Genomic DNA, 16,318 nt, shown 5'->3' on the forward strand with positions numbered 1-16,318 from the left:
AAATGTATAAAAATGGCCTTAAATAAAATCTGACAATGTGTACTTTAACCACATGTGATTTTTTCTATTACAAATCTCAAATTGTGGAGTACAGAGACAAATAAATAAATGATGGGTCTGTCCCAAACATTATGGAGGGCACTGTAGGAGAGAAATTAATTTGCCTTAGTATCTCCATTCTGATTTACTTCTGTTGAAAGCTATGGATCGCCTCCTGTTCTTCCTCCCTTCCTCATTTAATAGCCTGTTGATGCACAATCTTTGCATCGTCTAGTCACCATTTCCTGATTCACCTTTCGTGCTTTACAACTATGAAGGTTTCCCACACCTTGCAGCTTGGCCTTTCACCCAGATGGCTCAATGATTCCAGGGACCATGATAGTATGGAGCTAGTAACTGAGACACTTGCCATCCAGTAACCAACTCTGTTCTCCCATTGACTTAAGCTTTTCCAGCATCAAGTGAGTTGTTACATGATCCGGCACCAAATACCCTCTTTCCAGATAGCGTTTTGCCAGGAGCTCAATTTCTGTAGGTTGTAAAGAGAAAAGTTCAGTTTTAATGTGAATGGAAATAAAGAGATTGAAATGGCAATTTTGATATATTAACATCTAAGCAGCTTAAACTTTCAAGCATATTACTTTAGAGAAAGTCATTTAAATTTATGGTCTGCGATACTAAGTAAGGTGTAGACTGGATCTTTACCACTGATTTCAGGACCTCTTTGATTGGAGCTCGTGTTCAAAAAATGTAAAGAAATTGTTTCCCCGATGACACTCTGCTCAACTCCTCAATCATCTCCAGCAACCCCTCTCTTGCAAAGGACATCCACTTGTACAAGTGTTGGAGTTTTAACGCCAACCCTTTTTTCTCCTTCCTTCTCACCAACCATAGACACAGGCACTTTTTTCAGGTGAAACAAAGACTTCCTTGTCCATGTTTTAATTTAGTGTTCAGTATTCTCTGTCTCAGATACAGGTAATGCTTTGCAAAACATCTCCAATCGGTGTTCAAGTGTGACTCTGAACTTCCAGCCACTTTTCACTGCAATTCTCCATCCTGCGCCCAAGCTGACAACTCTTTTTGGGCTCCGAAACTCTTGTAATGAAGCTCATGCTAAGCTCAGGGAGAACAGCACCTCAACTTCCAACCTGGCACATTTCAGTCTTCCACGCTCAATTGTAATTTCAAAGGACAATTTTACAATTTTACCAATGCCAGTTAACCTACAAACCTATATGTCTTTGGAATATGGGAGGAAACCAGAGCGCCTGGAGAAAACCCACATGGTCACAGGGAGGATGTACAACTTCTGTACCATCAGCACTCGTGGTCAGGATCAAACCCGGATCTCTGGCGCTATAAGGCAGCAGTCATTTTGCCGCCCTAAATGTGCCACTGCACCGCCCCTAATTCTCACCAATAGGGTGAATGTATTATAGCTGAGAGGCGAAACCATTACGAATTTTTCCCCTCTTATTTAAGTGTTCTGAGGTCATTTGTCTTCCCCACTGAAATTAGCAAACTTAATTAAGGACGACCTCAGATATTCTTCTTCTTGCGTATGGCATGCACAGCCTAAAGTTGTAGGTCAAGGGTAGACATCCAGGCCAGGGCAGCATCAGTTGCTGGGTGAAAGGCCTTGATGCCATCAGGGAAAAGCCTCAGTGAACAGTCATTCACGATGTGTGGGATGGTCTGGTCTGGATATCTGCAGTCGCAAGCAGGGCTGTCTGTCATCTCCCACTTGTGCAGGTGATGGGCTATTCTTGCATGGAGGGTGCAGATCCTGTTCAGGGTTAGCCATTGCTTGCGATGGAGGTCAAATCTTAAAGGTTTCACTATGGGGTCTGTGATGACCTCTCCGTTGTTGGTGTTGGCATCTTTCCAGGCTCTGCGCCACTCAGTCTTGAGGTCAAAGTCTTCCAGGGGTTTGTCAGAAGACCAGAAGGGTTTGCGGGACTTAAGGCGCATGTTGGGCCAATTGTTTAAGTCAGCATGGATGGGAAAGTCAGGGTTAGCCTCGATGGTGCACCAATCTTTCAACATCCTCTCCCTTCTGTGTGTGCTGGTAGGGGCGATGTGAGAGAGGACAGGGAGCTACTGCAAAGGTGTTGACTTAAGCGTCCCTGTGATGACCCGCATTGCAGAGTTAAGGACAGTGTCAACACGTTTGGTGTGGCAGCTATTAACCCAAGCTGTTGAGCAAAACTCGGCTATTGAGTAGACTAGGGCTAAGCTTGAGGTACGGAGGGTGTGTGCATTGGATCCCCAGCTCAGACATGAAACTTGTATATTAAGCAGATTGGATAAATTATTATAAAAAGGACTGAAATTCTAAAGCCTACAAGAATGCAGCATCAATAAAATGTTTGCATCAGTATCTATATTCACATTTTAATTGAAATTACATTGACCGCTTCAGTTTTTAACTTTCAGCCTGCACAGCAATTCAATTAGATCATAACCCAACGGGCCCACTTTGTCTAGTATATATATATATATATATATATATATATATATATATATATATATATATATATATATATATATACACATATATTAGAGCGCATGGTATTAGGGGTAGGATATTGATATTGATATGGATAGAGAATTGGTTGGCAGACAGGAACCAAAGAGTAGGAATAAACGGGTCCTTTTCAGAATGGCATACAGTGGAGAGTGGAGTGCCGCAAGGCTTGGTGCTGGGGCCGCAACTATTTACAATATATATTAATGATTTGGATGATGGAATAAGAAGTAACATTAGCAAGTTTGCGGATGACACAAAGCTGGATTGCAGTATGAACTGCGAAGAGGATGTTAGGAGGTTGCAGGATGACTTGGATAGGTTGAGTGAGTGGGCAGATGCATGGCAGATGCAGTATAATGTCGATAAATGTGAGGTTATCCACTTTGGCAGCAAAAATAAGGAGGCAGATTATTATCTCAATGGTGTCCGATTAGGTAAAGGGGAAGTGCAACGAGACCTTGGTGTCCTTGTACACCAGTCACTGAAAGTAAGCGTGTACATACAGCAGGCAGTGAAGAAAGCTAATGGCATGTTGGCCTTCATAATGAGAGGATTTGAGTACCGGAGCAAAGAAGTCCTTCTGCAGATGTACAAGGCCCTGGTGAGACCACATCTGCAGTATTGTCCTTAATACCCTTATATCGTCTTAATTGTAAAGAGAGTTAAGGCCATGGCTTTTTATTGTTACAATAGTACTATATCTTCACTGAAAACAACACTGGGAAGTGTATTTTCTCAAATTCCAATTTGAGATTCATAAAGAAAATACTAAAATAAAGACATAAGTGACTTTGTAATAAAGAGTAAATTACACTTGTGCAAGCCATTCACATCATTAGTTATTTCCTAAACTTATTTCACCTAAAGAATACATTAAATCTTGGCATCCCATATTAAAAAACAAACTGTTCAAGCAACAAATTAAAGTGAGCAAATTATTGACCTGATTAAAATTAGCGATGGTTTGTTTGGAGCCCAAAATGTAGCTGAATAGATTGTTAAATGATGTTGGCTTTTAATCAGGCAGAGAAGAAAAAAACTCACCAAATTTAGCTTTCAGATTATCAGCGAAGATGGAAATTTTAAATGGTGCAAAAAATAAAATAAGCATCTGGGAATCTGGAGAGACATGACTCTCAACATAATCAGGCTTTGAAGAGCAGCAATCAAGAAAGAATGCAAAGCTACCTAGCCAAAAACAACTGAATGCAGTTAAATTTAAATATTCAAACGATGTACCATTACATTCAAAGAAAGCATTGACCAATGTATCCAGGGCAATCCCTAAGGCATGTGAGAAGGATTATGAAAAACATGAAAACAGTTCAGCCAAAAGCTACCTTAAACTAAATTGTATAAAATTGTCATTGAGACAATTCAATTTAGTTTTTAGTTTAGAGATACAGTGCCGAAACAGGCCCTTCAGCCCATCAGGTCCATGCCGACCAGCGATCCCCGCACACTGACACTACCCTATACACACTTGGGACAATTTTACAATTACACCAAGCCAATTAACCTACAAACCTGTACATTTTTGGAGTGTGGGAAGATACTAGAGATCCTGGAGAAAACCCACTAAGGTCACAGGGAGAACGTACAAACTCCGCACCAACAGCAACCATAGTCACCATCAAACCCAGGTCTTTGGTGCTGTAAGGCAGCAACACCACCGCTGTGCCACCCTAGTTGAATCCCATCATGGTGATATTTATTTCAATAAGTTTTCTTCAGAAAATATATATTTAAAATATGGATTGGGTGTCCGAGCAGTAGAGATAAAAATCTTGAAGTGTTTCAAAAATTATTGGATACAATAATTGGCAGATGCAGGATTATAATTCTTCCTGAAGGGATGAACAAAAGTGGGTTGTCTCTTTTCTCACCTGTCATCTGTCCATGTGGGATCCATTTTTGTGTCTCGCAATCACCAGAAGCTGGTTCCAAGACAAAATATAGGAAGGAATTTAAATAGCTCAAGGAATTTTGACCTGTAACCCAAGGCATACTGGAGAACACAACTCAACTGTAGATGCTGGAAGTACAAAGTTTAGGCAAGAACTGAGGTCGCCAGATGAAGAATGATTTACTTCTTCCCTTTGTTCAACATCAGTTTGGATAGTAAGCTTAATGAAGTATCGTGACACATACCACAGGAGGATGATCAAATGATCACATACCCTAACCACATAAGGTCAATTGGTCAAGGTGGTAGGTAAATCTTTAAGCAGCATTTTTTAGTAGAGCCAAAAGGTATTCGGAAAAGAACTTCCAAGTTTAAGATCTAAGCAACTGAATGCTTAAAATGAAGTCTATCTTCGATTTAAACCAGCATCTCCAGTTCCTTCCTACACTGCTTAAAATCAAGGATGCGCCAGAGGCCAGTATTGAAACGTGGATCTCTTAGAGGCCAGTTTTGCTGGACCAAGAACCAATGGAGATCAGCAAGCGCAAAGTGCAGCAGCAACAGACCTAGATGATAACAAATGGATCTTGGAATGCGGTATATTCTGCCAGAAACGTTTTAAATGATCAGAAATTATTGCTAATGGAATGTCAGGGCTCAGGGGAAAGATAGCTGGTATTGGGAATGCATGAACTTATTAGTGAAAGCTTTTACTCTATCATAAGGAAACAAATATGTCACCATAAAAATATGGACTAGATTCCTGTTGGATTCAGAGTGCTCTCATTCTGGACAGTTTATGGTCCATGAACACTTTGTGTCAGAATACAATTTGACAGGCAGTTTGCAGAGTGAAAATACATCCATTTAAAATGTAGGGATCTTTGAGAAAATCAACTCAAGGGGCCCAGAAGTAGTACAGCCTCTGGATAGCACGATGCAGCAGGCAGTGCTGGACCTTCAGGGCTCACAATGTACAGAGCACAGGGACACTCAGGAGACGAGAAGGATAAATACAAGACAGCCAATCAAACAGACAATACACATTATAGTTCTCATTATGGCATGGCTGAATTGGGTGAATCAGTCCAGGAAATCAATATGCAAAATACACAACTCTTAACAACATCCTCCCTACAGCTAAATATAACCCCTACCCACGTGCTTACAGATTCATAGTCATACTTCGTGGAAACAGGTCCTTCAGCCCAACATGCCCATGCTGTCCAAGATGCCTATCTACATTAGTCTCACCTATATCCCTCTAAACCTTTCTTATCCATGTACCTGTCTAAAGGTTTTTTAAATGTTGTGTAGTACCTGCCTTAACTACCTCCTCCGGCAGCTCACACTACCCTCGATGTGAAGTTGCCCCTCAGGCCCCGAATAAATCACCCCCCTCGCATCTTAAATTTTGGATAAATTCAATCTTCAAATACAAGTGAAATAAACATAATGGCAGAAACATAGGATTCAAACAAATATATCAGCTGTTTGCATCCCCCTGCTCAACCGCAGATCTTTACTGTTCCTCTTCCTCATGTTTCCAAATTATGCAACTGCTGTGGCTGAGAGAGAAGTGGGCTGCTCTCATCCTGGAACCGAGGGCTCAGATGTTCTTGGCCAATATTGGCTAGCATCTTTCACCAACACCCACATGGAGGGAGACATTACTGAGCAGTAACCCCGGCATTCCCACTCTCTCCATCCCTCACCACCCAAGCTTATCGTTTTCACCCAACAAACAGCTAACATGGCCTGTTTCCTTTATCATAATTACTTTTTTGCATATCTTTCATTCAATGTTCTATATCTCTCAGGATCTTCAAGTCTAAGTCCATGATTCCCTGAAAGCTACTTGTGGCAACACATGTAGATACTGCGGTAAAGAAGGTGTGCAGTGTGCTTGCCTTCAATGGTCAAGATATTAAGTCAAGAAGTCATGGTGCAGCTTTACAGGACTTTGGTTAGGCCACATTTGCAGTGCTGTGTGCAGTTCTGGTTGCCCCATAATAGGACAGATGTCACGGCTTTGGAAAAGGTGCAGAAGAGATTCACCAGAATGCTGTCTGGATTAAAGGGTATTACCTATAAGGAGAGGATGAACAAACTTGGATTTTTTTAATGGAACGTCGGAGGCTGAGGAGACACCTGATAGAAGTATATAAAATTATGACAGGGATAGATAGGGTAGACAGTCAGAACTATTTACCAGGGTGGAAATGTAAAAGACTAGAGGGCACAGCTTTAAGGTCAGAGGGTGAAAGTTTAAAGGAGAAGTGCACGTCAGAGAAGTGCATATCTCTGTTTTTTTATACAGAGAGTGGTGGATGCCTGGAATGTGCTGCCAGGGCTGGATGTGGAAGCAGATAAGATAGTAGACTTTTAAATAGGCACATGAGGGGTATGGATCAAATGCAAGGAGGAGAGAATAGTTTAACTTGGCATTGTGTTCAGCACAGATACTGTGGGCTGAAGGACCTATTCCTGCACTGCATGTTCTATGTGCTGTGGAACAATTCAGTTATGAGCAGAGACTGGAGGATCTAGGTCTTTGCTCCCTTGAGTGGAGGAGGTTAAAAGGGGGCATAATTGAGGTGTATAAAATGATGAGGGGCCTGAATAGCGATCTGTGAAATTGGCCAGGGATGGGTAAACGATTAAGGTGAATATTGCAAGGAGTTATGTGCTGGCTTGACAGTACTTCAGATGGCAGGATGTGGTAGTAGGGGGAATGCTCACAACAGGAAGTTTATGAATGTGCCCCCGCTCTCATCTTTCTTTAACTGATGAGGGCATTTGCTTGCTTTTAGTATTGAATTCACCATTGATGCAGACTCCTAATCACTCAGGCAACCTCCAGCCACACCTTCTTGGCTCACTGTTCCACCCCATGCCCCCTGAGCTTGGCAGCAACTCTTTTCCCCATGGATAAAAATAACATTAACAGAAACTGTGCAGTGGAATTTACTTCCAGGTTTCAGAGAGATATCATCAATATTAACACTTGACTGCAAAATCCTTTGACAAGGTTTTTGCAGTCGAGTGTTAATATTGACAATATCTCTCTGAAACTTGGAAGTAAATTCCAGTTTTGTAGGTTAACAAGTAATATGAGGTGGTGTTACAATAAAACGTTGAGAAAAATGTTTATACTATACTTAATGCAAAGATTTATTGAGGGACGAGTCAAAATAATCTTACAATGAATAAAATATACAATTACCTTTCCACAATATTCATTATCCCAATTCTTGTGCCTGCGTGTGGATGAAAATTATCAGAGTTAGGACTCTGCATTAACCCTATTGCCTAGTATAAATATATCACAACACACACTTTGCTGTTGCAACAGGTCCACAGCAGACATCATGTACTTGGCCCTCAACTCATCTCTGGGACACCTAGACAACAAGGACTCCTATGTTAGACACTTATTTATCAACTACAGCTCAGCATTCAACAGCATAATCCCATTCAAACTCATGTCCAAACTCTTGGACCTTGGAATTAGCACCCCCATCTGCCACTGGGTCCACAACGTTTTGACCCACAGACCACTATCAGTGAGAATAGAAGGTCTCACTGGCAATACCTCCTCCACATTACCTCTCAACACCAGTACCCCAAAAGGATGTGTTCTCAGTCTTCGACTATACTCCCTACACACTCACGACTGTGTGGACAAATTCAGTTCCAATTCCATTTACAAGAACGCAGATGACAGCACTATAGTAGGCCAGATCATGAACAATGATGAGAAAGAGTGCAGGAAGGAGTTAGAGAAGTTAGTCATATGGTATCAGGACAACAGGAAGAAGGAGCTAGTTATCAAATTCAGGGAGCGGGGTGGAGTACATGCCCCTATCAGCATTAATTGTGCCAAAGTGAAAATAGTTTCATGTTCATTCGTATTAACATTATGAATAATTGTCGTGAATTAGCCATATTGAAGTAACAGCCAAAAAGGCACACCAATACTTCTACTTCCTCAGAGACTGAAGAAATTTGGCATGTCTCCAATGACTCATGCAAAATTCTGCAAAAGCACCATGGAAAGCATACTGTTGGGTTGCATCACAGCTTGATTTTGGAACATCTCTGCTTAAGACTGCAGGAAATTGCTAAGAGTTGTGGATGTGGTTGTGGAGCCCAGTACATCACACAGGCCAGATTCCCCACTATCGACACACAGACTGTCACAGACATACTCTGGCCTCTGATCTACTGCCTGTGAGCAGTGGGCCCAGGGGAGAGAGATAGAAAAAACAAAAATCTTTGATAACCCTGCCCCTTCATAGCACCACAGCAAAAGCCTTGCAGGGATTATTATTCACATTTTAAAGTTTAAATCTATCTCCTAGGAAGGGGGCGGGAGGGGAGAGGAGGGGGGAGGGAGGGATGGGGGAGGGGGAGAGAGGGGAGGGGGGAGTGGGGGAGGAGAGGGTGCTGCACCAATGCAGGAGAGGTTTGGGCCCAACGGGTCCACTTGGTCTAGTCTATATACTAAAACTCTCGTTTGTTCCTGAACTACACCCAAAACAGTACGTGATAGCGCAACAATTTTAGGCCCACCATCGTCCCTTTGGTGCTAATGGAAGAAGTTTCATTGAAATCGGTGTTATATTTTTTAAGTTATTCACATTTTAAAGTTTAAATCTATTTCCTGTGGGGGGGGGAGGGGGAGGGGAAGGAGGAGGGGGAGGGGGAGTGGGGGGGAGGGGGGAGTGGGAGAGGAGAGGAGAGGGTGCTGCACCAATGCAGGAGAGTTTTGGGTCCAGTTGGTCTAGTAGCAGATAAAAGTCAAGTAACTACTGGTTAGTTAGTTGGTTGGTCAGGTAGTTAGTTAGTTAGTTAGTTAGTTAGTTAGTTAGTTAGTTAGTTAGTTAGTTAGTTAGTTAGTTAGTTAGTTAGTTAGTTAGTTAGTTAGTTAGTTAGTTAGTTAGTTAGTTAGTTAGTTAGTTAGTTAGTTAGTTAGTTAGGTTGGTTAGTTAGGTTGGTTAGTTAAGTTCATTTAGTTTATTGTCACATGCACCGAGTTTAGTTTATTGTCACATGTACATAGTGAAAAGCTTTTGTCGCATGCTATCCAGAAAGACAATACATGATTGCAAATGAGCCATTTACAGCGTGTAGATACCTGATAAGAGAATAACATTTAGTGCAAGGTAAAGCCAGCAAAGTCCAATTAAGGATTGTCCAAGGGTCATCAAAGGGGTATTGAGTAGTTCAGCACTGCTCTCTAGTTGTGGTTGGATGATTCAGTTGCCTCATAACAGCATGAGGCAATTAATGTACTTTATAGTCTAGTTTGACATTGTGACTTTTGAATAAAAGAATTCTCTAACATTTATTGTTTAACAGGAGCAGAACAGGAGCAGAATTCCTGATACATTGTTATTCATGTAAATTTGTCCAGTAATAGTTCATGTTGGGTGTGAAACATAAAAGAGCATGATAGCTAAACTGGCAGCATTAAAAGTTATCACAGCAGCATCTTCATCTAATAGATAATATTTTGAAAATGAACTGTAATTCTTATTCAACTCCATCACTACATTAGGGCTTGCATAATCCAGTCTTGACCTTTGGTGCAGCCTGGGTGTTTCTTTTTTTTGATGTTCAGCAAAACAGATTGATTTTGGTTACATCAATCAACAACATAGTCAATAAAGTGTCTAATTGCACAGCTAAATAGAAATAATAACTTTTTTTTTAAACTGTGTTGAATCTATAACATAATATAACCTATTTTCTCTGATTTTAGCATAATATTTGTGTGGGATACCTACTACTTGTCTGACATAATGATAAAGGCTGACCTTAACTTTGCTACTTCTGAGGCAGTGCTGGATTTTGGCATTCAGGCTGCTGTTTTATTCAAATATATTAAGCTAAAGTAAACCTCTATTACAATTTGGCCACAATTGGATTTAGCACAAAAAGATCCAGTCGGTCACACTACCAGAATGTAGAAGCAAGGAACTGCAGATGCTGGTTTACAAAAAAAGACACAAAGTGCTGGAGTAACACAAAAACACAATCAACATGGAATTAATTTGCATACAGGGCAAATAGATCCACAGAGGACACCATCTCTCTGGCTCTTCACACTGTCCTGACTCACATAGAGAGACAGGGCACGTACGTGAGGATGCTATTCATAGACTATAGCTCCGCCTTCAACACGGTCATCCCCACCAAGCTCATCACCAAACTCCACCAGCTAGGCCTCAGCTCGTCATTATGTGACTGGATCCTGGACTTCCTGCTGGAACGACCGCAGGCAGTGAGAATGGGCCCGCACCTGTCCTCCACTATCACCCTGAGTACCGGCACACCACAGGGCTGTGTTCTGAGCCCCATGCTCTACTCCCTCTTCACACACGACTGTGTTCCTGCATTCGACACCAACACCATTGTCAAGTTTGCAGACGACACAACGGTGATCGGGCTTATCACCAACGGGGATGAAACAAACTATAGAGCGGAGGTGCAGAACCTGGCGGACTGGTGCTCGGATAACAACCTATCCCTAAATACCTCCAAGACCAAGGAGCTGATCATCAACTTCCGTAGGTCACATAACGGGGAATATGCCCCGATCTCTATCAACGGGGACAGTGTGGAGAGAGTGTCCAGCTTCAAGTTTCTGGGCACTCACATTTCGGAGGACCTAACATGGTCCAATAACACTGCTGCGCTGGTCAAGAAGGCACAACAAAGACTGTTCTACTTAAGAACACTGAAAAAGTCTGGTCTACCCCAACAGCTGCTGACGACCTTCTACCGCTGCACCATAGAGAGCATCCTAACGCATGGCATCCCTGTGTGGTACCTCAGCTGCACGGAGGCAGAAAGGAAAGCTCTACAGCGGGTAGTCCATAGAGCTCAGAGGGCCATCGGAACACAGCTACCAGACTTGGAGGGCATCTACAACACACGATGCCTCAGAAAAGCCACCAGCATCCACAAAGACTCTTCACACCCCTGCAACAGTCTGTTCGAACTCCTTCCATCGGGCAGACGATACAAGGCCTTCTACGCCCGCACCTCCAGACTCAGGAACAGCTTCATCCCCAGGGCCATAGCTGCTATGAACCGGTCCTGCTGAGCCGGATGGTCACAACGCATAGATCAACTTGCACTTTACCCTGTCTAAAACTGTTACATTTGTTTCTTTGGGTTGCTGTTGTCTAAATTACTTAAATTATTGCATCGTATGGGAGGCGCATTCCCAATCTCGTTGTACCCCTGGGTACAATGACAATAAAGATATATTGTATTGTATTGTATTGTATTATGACTAAAAAAAACAAGGAAAATGCTGGAGTAACTCAGCAGGACAGGCAGCATTTCTGGAGAACATGGATAGATGATGTTTTGGGTTTGCACCCTTCTTATGATATTTGATCTGAACTGCCACCTACCCATGTTTTCCAGAGATGCTGCCTGTCCCGCTTAGTTACTCCAGCACTTTGTGTCTTTTTTTGGAAAGAGAAAATGAGTTAGTGCTTCAGGTGGAGACCTTTGACCTCCAACAAGCAATTTTAGTTGTGTTTCTCTATCCACAGATGCTATCTGACCAGCCAAGTGTTTTCAGCATTTTAGTTTTAGTTTTAACTGTAATTTATTGGTAAAACAACTACCAGGATGACATTCTTTTAATTTCAAAAATTCAAGTTCTACAGATCATGCCCTTGATCACCCTGGTTGACAGTTTTTACTTTACAAGTTCATTCATTAATCCCAAATCACAAGTTATCCAATGACTATTTTTTTTATTGTTCATCTCATGGATGTGCAGATATTTGATTTCATAGGCTATTTATGATTCAGCCATGTGGCAGATCCAATAACTCCCCAAAAAATACATCAAATAACCTGTCAACATTTCCCCAGAAAACCAAAGGTGTACATTCATACCCTTCTCTTGAATGTTTTAAGTTGACTAACGGTGTGCTATGACATACCATAAGAGGAGAAATGTGAGTTCAATAAGTTTGAATAAGTTCAAACAAAAGTATATTTGCACTGTATTTGGGTATTTCTGCCTCGTTTGATACTTTTACGTTACATTTTGGCTAAATGGTAATGTTACCACTTGAGAAAATATTTTTTGATCCATTCCAATTTAACCTGAATGACAATATGCCAAGAGTCTGGCATCTGCCCATTCCCTCCACAGATGCTGGAGATGGTTCATGGGCTAACAGTGTCCTTTGCGTTTTGATCCTGCAAGTTGATTTTTTCCTTTCCCGACCATTGTCTAGAATGTCCTAGAATGTTTCTCACAACAGCTGATGTGTTTTGTTGCCCTGGATAGTGTGCATGAATGCATACTTCTTTGAAAATGGCCTTGCCACAACAGCAACCCTGCCTACACCAAACTCAGAGTCCAGCCGGGCAGCAGGAAGAGGTCTGAGTACCATCTGTTAAATCTGCTGTCAACCTAACAACATGACGCTTTGCCTGTGGTGTGTTGGCCTCAACCAGAGTCACCAAAACAGATTACCTCATCGTGGTGATTATCAAAACTGCTTTCTGCATCTACATACCAGCATGTGGACTTCATATTGCCCTGAAATGTTTTGAAATCTCCATCAGAGATACTCTTGCAAAACTGAAGGTGGATCAAATAAATCAGATCAGATAATCTCAAGACCATTTTGGAGATGTTTACTTGTTCCAGAAGATACCTTGTTTCTGTACGCTTTTCACCACTAAGACGGTCATGACAGTTCTGGGCACCATGTTATAGGAAAGATGTTGGCAAGCTGGAAAGGGTACAGAGAAAATTTACAAGGAATTTGCCAGGGCTAGATGGTCTGAACTGTAGGGGGAGGTTTATTCCTTGGAGCGCAGGAGGATGAGGGGTGATCTTATTGACGTGTATAAAATCATGAGAGGAATAGATCGGATAGATGCACAGAGTCTCTTGGCAAGAGTAGGTGAATTGGGGGACCAGAGGACATAGGTTTAAGGTGAAAGGGGAAAGATTTAATAGGAATCTGAGGGGTAACATTTTCACACAAAGGGTGGAGGGTGTATGGAACAAGCTGCCGCAGGAGGTAGTTGAGGCTGGGACTATCCCAACATTTACGAAACAGTTAGACAGGTACATGGATAGGACAGGTTTGGAGGGATATGGACCAAATACAGGCAAGTGGGACTAGTGTAGCTGGGGCATGTTGGCCAGTGTGGGCATGTTGGGCCGAAGGGCCTGTTTCCACACTGCTTCACTCTCTGACTCTATGAACCGAGTTGTGTTGGAGCAATAAAAATGATGCACCTGCAGGGTGACATGTATCCATACACACACTGACACAAACAGAGGGCTGCACGTTCCCGTGCACTTACCAGGGTCCGATCTCACACTCGATCGCAGAAAGTCACCACTCGACAAGTGTTTAAGGCCAAAGCATTTCGTTATTCTCTCAGAAATGGTTCCTTTCCCGGAGCCTGGCGCCCCCAGGATGGCAGCTCGTAGTATTTTGGAAGCCATCTTTCAAACTCGCTAATTGAAATTAAATTCAGCAAAATAGTTGAGGAAAATACAACGGTGAAACCTAAAGGAGGCGGGGAAAACACCATAGTTCACAATCGGCACAGGATTCCAGAAGATAAGGTTTTATTCATAAATTGATCCACAATTTGTTTCTCAACGAAATACACAATTCGGTTCTTACAACCGAAGCACTTTTATATTTAAGGAGACTGGATTCGCCACTGATATTGTACATTAAAGTTTTATTTCAGCAAAACTTTCTTCGGCATAATATTTAAATATCCTTCTCCCTCACACAAACAAAAAAATCAATTAAATGTGCTAACATCTAATAGGGTGCACTTTTACAAAGGTAAATGAAATTGAAAAATATATTATTGTGCTTGATTTTATAAACATCTAAACTTGCTTCTCTCTGTAAAATCATATTTCTCTTTCTACTTTATGGCGTGGAGAAGGATTGGGGGGAAAAAAAAACAATTCTCGTCAGTTATGAAATTATTCAGAATCCCAAAGAAAACGTGTACTTACGTTTTCCCTGAGCAGATGATGTGTATTGGTGGTGTCAGTGAACGCGGCATTAAATACACGGCTGGCTTCGTTGTAGTGTAAAGATTCTCATTACGGTATCTCACAGTGCAAGTATGCGGCTCACACCTCCACAAACGCACACTGGGCCCTGTAGTTCACAAGCTATCAATTAAACAGAGATGAAACTGCTGCATGGACTCCAAACATGGCTGGCTGGCTGGTCAGAGCATCGAAGCGGCGACTGTCTGCTGTCAACCGTGAGCGCTGGATCAGGTTTGGGGATTAAAGTGTTTCTTCCACTTGCGCGGGATAAAGTCGAGAGCCAAGCAGTAAATCCGAAATTATTGCGTGGAAAATTAATCCATTATTTGGATTACAATCGTAAGGCAGTAGAGAAGTAAACTCGTTCGTATTGTGAGTAAATTGTAATGTGAAGGGATGAATTCTACAACTCCTTAAACAGTCATTTCAGAAAAAAAGGGTAACATTTAGGATTTGAGAATTTTCTTCCTTTCTTAAGTCTACAAAATTTTGTTCCTTATGGTGACTCGTTCAGATGATTATATTTTACCTGCATAAAAAGTTTTGTATTAGTCTTATTAAAGGCAATACCAATGAGCCCCAGGTGGGAGCATTACAATCTTCATTTGTGCTTGATTGAGAATTTTACAGATTTTCACCCTACTGTATTCAAGTGGCATTGTAACCAATTCTTATGTCATTTTACCCATTGCCATATTTAAGACATATCAAAAATCAAACCTGGAGACTTTATTCACAAAATGCTGGAGTAACTCAGCAGGTCAGGCAGCATCTCAGGAGAGAAGGAATGGGTGACGTTTCGGGTCGAGACCCTTCTTCAGACTGAAGAACCTGGAGACTTGGTCTACCCAGAATGATATAACAGAAGAGCTAGTAGAAGATCTGCCTGGAGGTTCCCCTTCAAGTCACATATTGTTCTGACTTGGAAGACTTGGAAGTTACATATTGTTCTGACTTCCTTCATTGTCATCAATTCCTAGTTCTGGAACCAAAGCACTGTTGTAAAAGCTTCAGCAGAAGAAATCTGGTTACTCAAAAACATAGCTCACTGACACTTCTCAAGGGATGGGCAATGTTGCTGTCCTTGCCACTGATGCCCGATTACTGTTTTTATTAAAAAAGTGATATCTTATGCTTTTAGAAATGGCCCTAACTAGCCTTTGTCTACCCATCTGCTAATCAACCCTCCCCCTCACCTGCATTCAACTATCACAGAGGCCTGAGCTACTATCTACCTTATTAGAGATCCTCAGACTATCTTTGAACAGACTTTACTGGACTTGCACTAAACATTATTCATGTTATTCCCTTTATCATGTATGTGTACACTGTGACTGGCTCGATTGTAACCATGTCATGTTTTTCCGCTGACTGGTAAGCACGCAACAAAAGCTTTTCATTGTACCTCAGTACATGTGACAATAAACTAAACTAAACTTGCCAAGCTTTTTCCTGCCCTCACTTCTTCCAGCTTTCTCTCCCCCACTGAAATCAATCTGAAGAAGTGTCGCAACCCAAAACATGGCCTTCCTGTGTCCACCAGCGACCCTATCTGACCCGCTGAGTTACTCCAGCAGTTTGTGTTCTACGGAGTATTCAGCACCAATCCGTACACCATATTACTGGTCATAGGCCTCCAAAAACAACCCTCCACCACCACTACTCTCAACAAGCAAACGTTGTATCCGATTGGCCACCTCAGCCTGGATCCCATCTGTCCTATCCTTCCAAACTAGCCTCCCCTTTTTGCACCCTGTCAAAAGCCTTGCTAAAGTACACACAGATCACCTGCCCCCTT

General features: G+C 41.9%; 1 protein-coding gene across 2 annotated transcripts in view; it reads right to left on the reverse strand.

Moving 5' to 3' along the window:
* The window catches only part of ak4 (adenylate kinase 4), a 35,378-nt gene extending 20,693 nt beyond the window's left edge, over positions 1-14,685 (reverse strand). The window contains exons 1-3 of one of the 2 annotated variants that reach the window (XM_078408015.1): positions 14,479-14,685; positions 13,800-14,008; positions 410-529 (exon numbers count right to left, since the gene is read on the reverse strand). In XM_078408015.1, coding sequence (XP_078264141.1) covers positions 410-529; positions 13,800-13,944 — 265 coding nt within the window. In that variant the 5' untranslated portion in view covers positions 13,945-14,008; positions 14,479-14,685. Of the gene's footprint in view, positions 1-409; positions 530-7,665; positions 7,700-13,799; positions 14,009-14,478 lie in introns of those variants that run through there. The other variant, XM_078408016.1, reaches the window with a different exon arrangement.
* Between the last annotated feature and the right edge of the window lie 1,633 nt (positions 14,686-16,318).

The sequence above is a fragment of the Rhinoraja longicauda genome, chromosome 11 (genome assembly GCF_053455715.1).
Source record: "Rhinoraja longicauda isolate Sanriku21f chromosome 11, sRhiLon1.1, whole genome shotgun sequence".
Taxonomy (NCBI): Eukaryota; Metazoa; Chordata; class Chondrichthyes; order Rajiformes; family Arhynchobatidae; genus Rhinoraja; species Rhinoraja longicauda.